General features: G+C 41.4%; 1 protein-coding gene and 1 long non-coding RNA gene across 4 annotated transcripts; one reads left to right on the top strand and one right to left on the bottom strand.

Annotated features, from left to right (window-relative positions):
* The first annotated feature begins 6664 nt into the window (after window positions 1–6664).
* On the top strand, window positions 6665–9294 carry LOC119287264. 2 transcript variants are annotated; one of them, XR_005140800.1, is made up of 4 exons: window positions 6665–6989; window positions 7174–7309; window positions 7705–7779; window positions 9024–9294. It is a non-coding gene; the product is annotated as an uncharacterized LOC119287264 (long non-coding RNA). The 2 variants fall into 2 exon arrangements; XR_005140799.1 differs by lacking the exon at window positions 9024–9294 and having other exon boundaries at window positions 7705–7943.
* A 445-nt stretch (window positions 9295–9739) lies between these two features.
* Window positions 9740–11395, bottom strand: LOC119287263. 2 transcript variants are annotated; one of them, XM_037566783.1, is made up of 3 exons: window positions 11219–11395; window positions 10614–10916; window positions 9740–10501 (listed from the first exon to the last, which is right to left on the bottom strand). In XM_037566783.1, exons 1-3 carry the CDS (start codon window positions 11243–11245, stop codon window positions 9761–9763), a joined length of 1071 nt encoding a protein of 356 aa, XP_037422680.1. In that variant the 5' UTR covers window positions 11246–11395; the 3' UTR covers window positions 9740–9760. The 2 variants fall into 2 exon arrangements, with proteins under 2 accessions (XP_037422680.1, XP_037422679.1); XM_037566782.1 differs by having other exon boundaries at window positions 9740–10537.
* Between the last annotated feature and the right edge of the window lie 929 nt (window positions 11396–12324).

Below are 12324 nucleotides of genomic sequence, written 5' to 3' on the forward strand. Positions count from 1 at the left end.
TTGTAAATCTTTGTATGTCTAGCATTTTTGAAAAAAAAACAAATCTATGACGACAATATAGCGTGAATAGTACTTTCTATATGCGCTAGTAACTACTAACGGTACTTGGTTGCATCTTAGTCTCCTACTAGGTCTGGCTATATGATGTGTCCCGGGGTCTAGTCGTATGAAGACTCGTGGATGGCATCCTGGCGAGCGACCAGCAGCTGCGGCAGCAAAGGTATCAGGCTTTGATCAAAATTGATCACCTTAGGTCAGGCAGAGTGCTCAAAATTAGCGCCTTCAGCGCTGGTTTTGGAAACTGGCGCTCATGTGAGCCACACCTATAAGGGCCCACTAGGATAATCGCTTGGCTGCGATCGCCCGCTCGCGAGCCACCTCATTCGCTGATTTCCCCCACAAAAAACCCCACGGTCCCTCCTCACTATCTAGGAAAAAACCAATATCTGCTGGTTCTCGAAAAAACACATACATGTTTTTAAGGGAAAATAAATAATTTTAAAAATTCATGAAAAACGCAGGTTCAATAGAAAAAACATAAATTTGCAAAAAAAAATCATGAATTTAAAAAATCATGAATTTAAGAAAAAAATCATCATTTTTCTTCAAGAATTTGAGAAAATGTTTAGGAATTTTAAAAAGTTCATATTTTTTTGGAAACAAGTTCTCAAATTGTCAAACGTTAATCGATTTCAAAAAAAGTTCATCCTTTTTTAAAAAAGTTCTAAATTTGAAAAAACATGCATTTGTAAAAATTTCATCAACTTTGAAAAAAGATTGCGAAACGTTCATCGATTTGGAAAAATTTTCACAAATTTGAAAAATGTTCACGGACTTGAAAAACTTCATAGATTTTGAAATAAAAAGCTCATGGATTCGGAAAAAGTATATCGGTTATGAAAGAAAGTTCACATATTTTTAATTGTTAGCCCTCCCGTAAAGAAATATAAGATCATTTAGATCACTAAAGTATTATTTTGCAAACATACTGAAAATTTCATGAATTTGAAAAGGTTCATGCAATTTTTAAAAAGTATATTAGAGTTAGCAACAAACTAAAAACATAGTTCGTGAAATTTGAAAAAATGTTCGTCGAGTTAAAAAAGATTCACGAATTTGAAAGAGAACCAGATTATTAAAAATTCCATGCACTTGCAAAATAAAAAAGGGTAAAAGAAACAGGAAAAATAAATTAACATAAAGAACCCAAGGAAAACAAAGGAAAAAATGGCCCAAAAAATCAAAAGAGAAGGAAAATAAGAGGGAAAACAAAGAAGGAATTTGACATAGCAGGTGAGGTCTCCCACGTGGTTATCATGTTGGGTTTTGAACCTCACAGTTTGAGTCTCACATACGTCAATTTTTTGAAGGTTGCTGAAAAAGATAAAAAAAAATGGGCCGAGCAAAGGCGGAGGGGGGTTGTGTGCCGGTTTGCACAATAGCCTATAACCAGCACTAAAGGCGCATAATAGGAATTTGGGGTCACGCACCTCCTCGGGAGCTATATATGGCCTTAAGCGAGATGGGATTTGCTCTTGCTGAAGGAAATAGCGACTCGCGCAGGCAACTAGGTTCGCCCACTTGCGAACACTAAAATGGTAATAAGCGAATAAAAAGGGAGATCTTTGAAAAATAGCGACTCGCGCAGGCAACTAGTTCGAGTCTCACATACGTCGATTTTTTGAATGTTGCTGAAAAAGATAAAATAAAATGGGCCGAGCAAAGGCGGAGGGGGTTGTGTGCCGGTTTGCACAATAGCCTATAACCAGCACTAAAGGCGCATAATAGTAATTTGGGGTCACGCACCTCCTCGGGAGATATATATGGCCTTAAGCGAGATGGAATTTGCTCTTGCTGAAGGAAATAGCGACTCGCGCAGGCAACTAGGTCGGCCCACTTGCAAACACTAAAATGGTAATAAGCGAATAAAAAGGGAGATCGCAAGGGATTCGGTCCCTATTGTCCTCGATAATTGGTTGCGGTGCTAGCCGACGAGCTAGCGTCGAGTTCCTGACATAGTACTAGGGGATGACCTACTTGTGACAAAACAAGCCAGATGTCCACTAGTTTTTCTCGGTTTATCAGTTTTACTGTTTTTTCTCTTTTCTTTTAATGCTTCATTTTTATCCTTTTCTTGTTTTCTTCATGGACCAATTTTTAATTCACTATTGTTTTATCACATTCATGAACATTTTTTAATTTCACATTTTTTAGAAGTTTTAGAATATTCTAAATTTGCAAAATATACTAATTAAGTAACATTTTTTATATTAACGAACATTTGTTGAATTTGCATGAACATTTTTTCATTCTCTATTTTTTTCATATTTGCCAACACCTTTTGAATTCATTATTTTTTAAGAATTCACGTACATTTTTTGAGTTAATGAACATTTTCTTAATTCGTGAATTGTTTTGAATTCTCAAACATTTTTTCAAATGGAAGAACATTTGTTTAGATAAATTGTCATTCAAGCCCTGATTGCTACCAAGCGTTGTTCGACTTTTCTTGAACGGACGTCTCGTATTTGATCAGTCCGCTTAATTAATGTGTTATTGACAGACCTGACGGCTAGCTCTTTACTACCCTCTCCGTCCGGCGGCTAGCTCTTTACTACCCTCTCCGTCTCAAAAACTATGTGTTAGATTTATCTAGACACGGATGTATCCAGATACAAAAAGACAAACTTTTTGAGATGAAGGTAATATAAAAAAACAAAATTGCTATTCCTAGGAACGACTTCGACCAAAAAACTACGTAGTTTAAGAGAGAGCCAATAAAAAGATGAATAACATGCCCAATTGCTTCCCATAAAAATTGCAGCAGATGGGCAATCTTTGTGAAAAGCAATTGGGAAATCTTTCAGAGAGTGGTAAGGGGGTGGTCGATGTCTTGAAGGGAACTGATATTTCTGCGAGGAATGAAGGGGTTTGGCATGCTCTTACCTCTGAATTCATTAAGATATTGTTGACACCAGTTTTGTGGAGAGTATTAATACTGGTAGTGTGAAGGTTATTGCTAGAAATCATACCGGCCAAGTCATCATCTCCTCTTGGAATTATATCCGGTCGTGCTTTGGTGTTGATGAAGCAGAATTTCATGCGTATCTCGCGGGTCCCTATATTGGTATCAGCCTCAGCAAACTGATTACTTTAGAATCTGATTGCTCTTTTGTGGCTTACTATCTTGCAAATAAAACTTTTGACGGGTCCCTTTTATTGAGATTGGAGCGCTTAGGCCTTGTATAATGGTTAGTACTTATGGCCGTGCTTAGAAAAATAAACCGAGGTTTTTAACACACCAATGCCTAATTCTATAGGAGAGTAGTCGAATTAAACATCTACCCTCTACAAACAAACATGGGTGCCTAAAAAATGTTGGTTTATTTCTCTAAGCACCTTTCTTAAATGCCTTGCATTGTACAAGGTCTTAGCATCATTAAGCTTATTAAAAATATTAAGATCTAAAAAATCAATCGCCGGGCTGGTGGCTCATGAGATTGGAAAGTTTCGTTTTGAAAATAGGTCTGGCGGTGTCCTTTTCAATAGTGTTCCACCGTGCGTGACGTATGCCGTGATGAACGGTTGTATGAATATTTTAAATTAATTAATATATTGGGAGTTTTACAAAAATAGAGTTGCAAAGGCTGCACGTCCACCTTGTCTTCGGTGGAATTAGGGCCGTGGCGGTGCGGTGGATCCCGGCCCTTGCTGACGGGAGAGCTACATTTTTAGATACTCATTCGAGTTCTTTTAGAGCTTGTGTCTTGCTCAGAAAGACGAGACGGTGGCGGCTCGGTAAAGATGGAATAAGGTTCTCCCCATTTAGCCATGTCCCAGTGGTGCGTCTAGTATCATCGGTGGGCGTGTGGAGGTTTCTCTCCAATGGATTTGTCCTTGGTGGTGCGTCTACGTTCGTGTGTCTTCAGGTTGGATCATTCTGATCTATGCTACTCGTCAATGGCGGTTGCTGTTCTCGTGCGTTGGTCCTATGGGGCCTGAGCACGGCGAATTCCCGGTTATATACTACAACAAGTTTTGCCCGGCTCCGGTGAGGAAGGGGCGATGACGCCAACGCGACTTCGGCTCGCTTCAGTGTTTATAGTCATTGCTAGGTGGTCTATGAATCTGGATGTAATTTTTATTATCTCAGATGTTCATTGTACTGTCATGATTAAAATAAATAGATTAGTAGTTTTCTCGCAAAAAAACAGAGTTGCAAAAAAGGAAGAAGAAAAACTGGATACAGGCTACAGGAGGAAGCGTGAACGATGCGGTCGTACCGCTCACTACACGCGATACGTATCACCGCCCGCGTCAAAGGATCAGGGTCAAACATTTCTTACTTTTGTTGAGTATGTCTGAATGAGGAAGAGCTCCTTATGCGGTATCACTTTACCACCATCTGAAATGCGCGTAACTCCGATTGGTGGAAGCCAGTCCATGAAGATTCTCCCTTCTCTTACATGAAATTCCTCTCTTTCGGTAAGCATCCAGTATCTCAGCAAATGAACATTTCTCTAAGCTTATCATGTAGCTTATACGTCGTTTGAAAGCTGCTCCAAGGATTCAATGAATAGCTAAGGTTTGTTGACGATCCCTGGCTACATTCCCATGAACATCATAATTAGTACCTGCGACTCCTACTTTGACCGCTTTGCATATTGGCTTTATATTATCTACGAGTTCCGATCCTTTTGTTCGAAATTTCTTCGTTCGTACCGAAGAGGAACCACCCGCCCCCACCCACCCCCTTGCCTTTCGTGTTCAGGAAGAAGAAAGTGCGGGCGTCCTTTGGGCCGTGCCAGTGTGGCTTGGGCCGTATTGCTTTCGGGGCAGAGCAACTTTTTCAGTTCAACAGGAAGTCATGGAACCTCGTCGCCTTCAGCTTGTTGTACTTATTCGGCCCCCCGCTGCTCAGAGACTGTGCGTCCAAGGTAGCAGCATCTCTCCCGACGGACAACGAACCAGAGATGAGATGAGGTGACCCACCCTTGGATCCAGCATACCACATCAGCTTGTCTTCTTTAATCAATATAATCATGATCGTTTTTTAGCTGGCATAATAGATTTTTCGTTTATATAACTCTAGTCAAGTAGATTCCGTCGAATAGTTGTTTTTCGAAACTTTGGCAAGAGCGTTTCCTATCTGCCTATCTATTAGGAGGGGAAAAACCCATTTTTTTGGCCGAAGCCCGGTTACAAATGGATGTGATGGCCTTAGCCTCTGTCATCCTGAACAACTCTAGAAGATGCCAGCTCTCTCGTTCTGATCGACTCCTCAATCCTAAAAAAACGTGTCATGGACAGCTAAATAATTGTTATCAAACCCCTCCTGTTCCTATCTTTCCAAATTTGTCGAAAAGTGTAAGCAACTACTCCATCAAACTTTCTCCGGTTGGCCTTAGGGATTTTTTAGGCCCAATCCGGCCACCAGGAGTAAACCAAACCTTCCATAGGCGATATGGTCGCAAAACCAGACCAAGTTGGTATCGTCCAAACCTGGCGAGCAAAGGAACAGTTTGAAGAAGATGCCCCGCCAACTCCCCTAAAAAAAAAAACCTCCTTCCGTGAACCTCGCATCGAGCAGATCGCGCTCCCCTTGCCATCCTCGCCGAAGCAGCTTGTCCATGGTCAGAACTCAGAACCATCCCATGCGACAGATTTTCTGCCAATGCCTTCCAGAAGGTTTGGAGGCAAGTGCTGAGTAAGAGAGCCTCCGAACATTGCTTTGTGGATGGCACCTCTGCAGGAAATTCTGTACACGGGAGAGAATTTTTGGCACGGTGGAGAGGATTTGTGGCATGCGGGTGCGTGGCTCCACACACGTCTTTTTTTCTTTTGGCTTTTGATTTTTAATCTTTCATATGTACTAGTAAGCGTGCACGTGCAACGCACGTATCATAATTTATAAAAAAAAATCTATTTTAAATCTTATTTTTAGTGATTTTTTATCGAGCCATCGAAATATGTCTCATGCCCAACAATGAGAGTGCGCGTGTAATACACAATCGACAACACATGTCTTCACAATAAATTCACGATCACATAACTTTATTATAATTTGTTACATAATTTTTTTAAAAACAACAACTAAACAACATTATGTACTACGCCCTCTGTAAACTAAACTGAAAAAATGTCTTATATTAACATATAAAGGTAATATTTATCGAGGAGATCCTCCTCCGTCTTCATGTATTTTTAGAGGGATAATAAAATATTGGATTTTTTAGAGAGATAAAAATAATTATTGAATCTCAATTGAAAAATGACAAATATATTCATGTTAAATTTAGAAATCATAAATCCAAATAAAAAAGGTGATTTTTTTAAAAAAATAAACATGCTAATATCACTCAACTTAGTCTTAGTCAACTGAAATCTAACTACACCTTTACAAATACTTTAATTTTTGATATGATTCATTCGTTGCCTACCTAGCAGCTAGCTTGGTTTCCGATTCAAGAACGCAATCGTGAATTAGCAGGTAAAAAAAACTCAGCCGAGCGCTAGGCATCCGGCATCAGACGAACGGCTGGGCTGGATTGATCGGGCTTTTGATAATTTTCTGGCCCATATCAATGGACAGGGAGACGGTTCCCTCAGTTAGGCCCCTCACACCGTCACCTACCTACCTACCCACCGCTTCACCTAAAAAAAATCCCACCGGCCGTCACATTTCTCCCCGTCGTTCCCCATTCTTCCTCTCCCCGTCTCCTCGGGCCACCCCTCCCCTTCGTACCCACTGCCACCAAGAGGAGCTCGGCATGCACGGGAGCATCCCAGCGCTAGGCTCCGTCGGAGGTGAGGGACTTCCACGCCCCTGCTCTTCCCCGTCCTTCTTCGAATCTGCTCGCCGAAGTGCCGAAGGATGCGCTCGAGCTCAGCATGCTCACGAGCGACCCAGCGCGGATGCCCGCAACAAGACAACAAGGAGCGGGCGTGGGTGCGCAAAAATATATGGGCACAGTTCGATGCCTCCACTGGTATGAGCTATGTTATTGTGAAATGAATTCTCATTGATGTATTTACTGTCAGGATTAATTCTAATTTGATCTTAGTCCTTAGACATTACTTCGTGTCAACTCTGGATTATCCTATCTTTGCACTTAAATTTTAATTCGTACTGTGCAGTTTACCGTGTACTAATGTGACCATAATTTCAATTAGGCGTGCCTTCGTTTGATATGCTATTCAAGATCCCTGTACAATTGTGTTATTCAAGATACAATGGCACTCGATGATGCTTGCTAAGAAGGTCTGCAGTATCCACTGGACTGTTGCTTGCCAGATGACTGGAAGATGGGTACTTCATCCTCTCTTGTTTGTTCATTTGAAGCGAGATAAATAAGATTCATGCATTGTAATGAAAACTGCAGATTTAGCTAAACTCAACTGATGGTGTAATATCTCTTCCTATGAGCTGCAGTAATGGTATCTTCTGTAGGAGTAATAAGGCATTGCTGCATAAACATACTTGACTTTCAAATGAGCGTGTCAAGAGGTTTAATTAGTGTCGATCCCTACTCTAATTATATCTGGATATATGGTTCCTGTACTATTTGAAACTTATCAATCAGATGTACAGAATAACAGAAATTTGCTAGATAAGCTAACGTTACAAGGGGAAGTAAAAATTAAACATTTCATATAGTGATTTGTAATATCTGATATGTCATCATCGTGTGTTTCCTATTGTAGATAAAATTTGGACCATGGCTCGGTATGATCAATTGGAGAAGACATTACTATGACTACAAAGATCTGTTTTTTCAGGTGATGAATTGTAACCTTATATTCTTTATTACTTGGAATTGAAAATCACTGGAAGCAATCTGTAATTACTTCGGAGAGAATATTTTACTCTTTTCTGTCTTGCTCTTGTTCAGCATAGGATGTACTCCGTATATCATTATCACTATCATGGTGTATTTTTGCCATTGAGGAATCTTCCCATGTAGCAAATTTACCTAGAAAATACAAAACTTTGGCATATCACCATCAGGTGCAGACGTACTCTTTCCCCCAAATACTACAGCAGTATCCCTACAATCAGATGTACAAAAATTTGCTTGCTAAAAAACTAATCAATAATCCATGAAATCTAACTGGATTAATTAAGGATCAAGCCACTCACCTTGTGGCTACAATCGACCAGATTGACCTCTCCACGTTCCTGCATGTGAAGAACTGATCAGTGCCCCAAGTCAAAACTACTGCATGCATACCTTATACATGAAGCCCTTACTCAAAATTCAGAAAATATGCAGAATAACCATTTTTATTGACATAGCTATCTGCAGTCCTAGACAAAGTGTGACCATAATCTACACTACTACACATGAATTACTATATAGCTACCTTATTGGGGCCTATATGCCTGATCCTCATATCTTCTTGTTTGGCAAAGAGTTCACAATTTGCACTTATTAGTCTTGAATGGAGAAGATTGCACATGCTATTGTACAACTGGGCAATGGTGTGGAGCTCCATAAGCGACGCCGGCGACTCCAATTGTCCTTCTCGCCTATGCATCCCGACAGAGAAGCTTTAGAAACTATAATCTGTCTACTCCTTGTTCAGGTTCAGTAATGAACATATTATTATACAAATTAATTTAACAAAACTGGATTCTCTTTTTTGGTGATGAAACTGTAGCAACATTAGCACAGTTTTTGTCAATACTACAAAAGAGGGGGATAGTTGATCGTTGGAAACACCATTGACACAGGCTTGACGCACAACTGGGTTATAGATCAATTGTCTTCCCACTTCAGTAACACCATGATCTTGTACTTGCTTTTTGAAAATCATGGACGAACAACCTGTGATCTGGTACCAATTTTTGGCACAACCATGAACTCCCAAAGCGATTCACCAGAGTGATTTATGCTTTCTGACGGGTATGCACATATAAGATGGATTTCTTCCGAACCGATTGGAAGCATACGACAACATGGGCGTACACAAGCGCTAGCCTAAGCATGCAGGTAGATATTATAGACATCTTGTTGATGCAGGTGTGCAAGGATGCAATATTCATGACTGAGCGCAACGTCGGTGGATCTGTATCTTTGGGTTCAGAATTTTGAAAGAAAGGGGATGTGGGAAACAATAAGAGGGGAGCTCTACCTCCAGCAGCACTTTCCCGGTCGTCGGCGTCGTGCTTCCAGCTACGGCCGCTGCAGACGATGGTGGGCAGCAGCCGCCGACGCCTTCCGGCGCGGCTGTGCACAACTTCCCGATGAGCACCGTGGACTGGATGCTCTGGAGGTTGCGTCCTCGAGTGCCTTGAGATTTTCCTGCTACTGCTTAACGTACTTAGTTGGCCAATCAGTTTAGAAAATTATTTGGCCAATCAGTTAAGATACACAGCAACATTGCTGTTGAATAACCAAAGTGCATTACATTTGATTAATACTCATTGTCCAGCACATCTGGAATGCAAGAGATACACAAATTATCCTTATGGGATTAACATAACCAGAAGTCTAATTATGTATTCATCCTGATACTACCTAGAAACTTATCCAAAGTCAGAAAGCAACACAGCTTTCACATTAGCATCTAATAATCATATCATGCATGCTGATACTACTTGGAAACTAAGCAGAAGGCTGTAGCAAAATAATACCACCATCAGCCATTACTTAGGCATCAGTTGTGCATAGCCAAAAGCTAGTCATTGACTACTTAGAAACTAGTGTTTTGCAACCAAAAGGATCCAACAATATGGTAGACCACCAATCAATCTTACTCAGAAAGGGGTAGAGTTAACAACAGGATCATCGCCAAGGTTACTAGCAGGATCTTTGTTTCCAAGGTTACCAACAAGATCATCGCCGACACGTTTGCCAGCAGGATAATTGTCAGATAAGTATGTATACACCCAACGCTCTAGGTATTCTTGACCCATGCTGACAAGAAAACCTCGATGGACTGCAAATTCTGGCTTGCATAGATGCATCCCGACCGACATCCTCTCATCAGGTGGCAACGGAATCTTCTTGAGCATGTCCCATAAAGGAGCATTCGGGTCCTTTGGGGCTACCGTCTGTACTGGACTTGCAAGGGTTTCTCGTATGCCCATCAAAGTACTTGTGAGCAGCACATCCATATTAGTGTCATCTTGTGATGCTTGAGATGATCTTGGCTTTGACCTTTTAGCTTTATCATTTTGTGGTGGTGGCAGAGTATTTGGCTTTGCACTTTTTTTGAAACTTTTCTTGTTAGGCTTTAGAGCCGCAACATTGGACGAGGAAACTTGACTATCAGTTGCAGCAAGAGCAGCCACCGCTTCACAATCATCACTATCTGTATCTAATTTATCCGAGTCATGACCTGTTGGACCCTTCGCTTCAACAAAGGTGGACATATCATTCATCATGTCATCTTTTACCTTATCATCATTGTCAGTTTCAGCTGCAGAGAAAGGGTCTTGCATAAAAGAGCCATCTGCCGACGAGCCACTAAATAATTCCTTCAACTTGTCGTAGAACTGAATCGGTTTAGAGAGAATTCCACGATCATTGGCCTACATGAATTTTATTGTTAGTTCCACATCAGTAGTTGAACACTCGACAAATAGATAATTTGTATGAGATAATTACCGATAAGCCATCTAGAGTAGATTGGGAGAGCATCACTTGTTTGTTCACATCATCAAACCCACTGCGTAGCGGCCCCGTCGTCCGGAGTTGACTGATGCAATTTTTATCGGTTGAATTGTACAGGTCATTCAACTTTTTTTGCCTCTCCAGATCTCTATCAACCAATGGCCCATACTTTCTTCGAGACATTCTAAGACTGTAATGTCTACGTCGACGACGCCACCGGACAATGGCCAACATTACAGCTAGAACACCTAACGTCCGTCGTTTCTTGATAACATAATGGACAGATTCCGTATACATCTGAATATTAGATGAAATAAATGTATAAGAAACAAGTGAGATGTACGTATATGTAGTCAGTAGAACCAATAATAGAGAGATTGTTCTATGCTAGATTTAAGATTACATGCGTGCACACATATATGCAAAGTACTACTAGATTATTACTCTAGTAAGAGGTTTCTTCAGATCTGGAAGGTTGTAGCTTCCAATCAAGTAAAAAAAAGAAGCCAAATGAAAAGAAGCACTAGATGCGTTCATGCTAGCATGTTCTAATCACAAGAACAAATTAACAGAGAAGGGGGCAGCAAATCGTGGCACACATGATAGGGTAAAAATTGCAGTCTCATCTTCACGATTTCACCAGATCTGACTAGGAACTAGAAATATTGTTGGGGGAAAGAAGAAGCAAAGCCAATAATCAATTTCCCATGCAATTCCTTCTCCCCTTCTCTCAAGAACAATCCCAGAGAGAGAGAGAAGATTGTGAGCTATGGGGAGGGGAAACGTGAGTGGAGGTGGAGGGGAAAGTGCTTTGCCCATATATTACGGGGTATAGTAAATTATAAGTGGGGCCATCTTGCCCAGGCAGGTTGGGGAGAGGGCTAGGCGTCCGATTTGCTACGCCCGGAGCCAGGCAGCGTACCCAGGCAACTTCACCAGGCAGAAAAATCCCAGGTCACTAACCAAACACACCCAGGCAGGTTCCAGGCAAGCGGGTTGATTCGGGCAAACGGCAGGGGGTTTTGTGCAAAACTGCGCGCGCTGACCGGCCCAGCTAATTGGCGAGTTCTCATTGGCCTGGGACTAAAACATCACATTAGATGCAAGTTGGGGTATGACTTGGTCTAGTTTTGCAAATTTGGGACTAGATCATCACATTGGATGCAAGTTAGGAAGTTAGGGTACCTGGCTTGCTATTACCTCTTAGAAATTCGCTAGCTCCGCCACTGCTTCTTTTCATACCAAATCCACAAGGATCAATAGTATCATGCATTCGTTGTTTCCTTTTTGTTGTTCTTGGCGTGCAGGCTAGTGATATATGCAGGAGCTTTTACAAGAAGCAGGCTATAGGAGTACATGCAAGCGTACAATAGTTTGACCAGAGGACGGGTTTGAATGGAATACTAGCATGACACGCTATGCATGCTAGCGCTGTCGTGCTACAGACTCACGTGACATGGTCCTGACGATATTCTCTCTCTACTGTACATGTACAGCGACCGTATCTGCACGGCAGAGATGGACTGGAGGCAGGAGTATTAGGCTTTTGACCTATGGCCGCTATAGCTAGCGTATGTCCATGGCAGAGATGTGGACATTGGCGTGCGCTTTTGACCCATGGTCCAAGCCTATGCATACGCGTTTAGTAGTACAACACACCGGTAAAAGGATGGGCATGCAATAGGATCCCCAAGACTAGTGCCTT

This window comes from Triticum dicoccoides, chromosome 4A (genome assembly GCF_002162155.2).
Source record: "Triticum dicoccoides isolate Atlit2015 ecotype Zavitan chromosome 4A, WEW_v2.0, whole genome shotgun sequence".
In the NCBI taxonomy this organism is placed as follows: Eukaryota; Viridiplantae; Streptophyta; class Magnoliopsida; order Poales; family Poaceae; genus Triticum; species Triticum dicoccoides.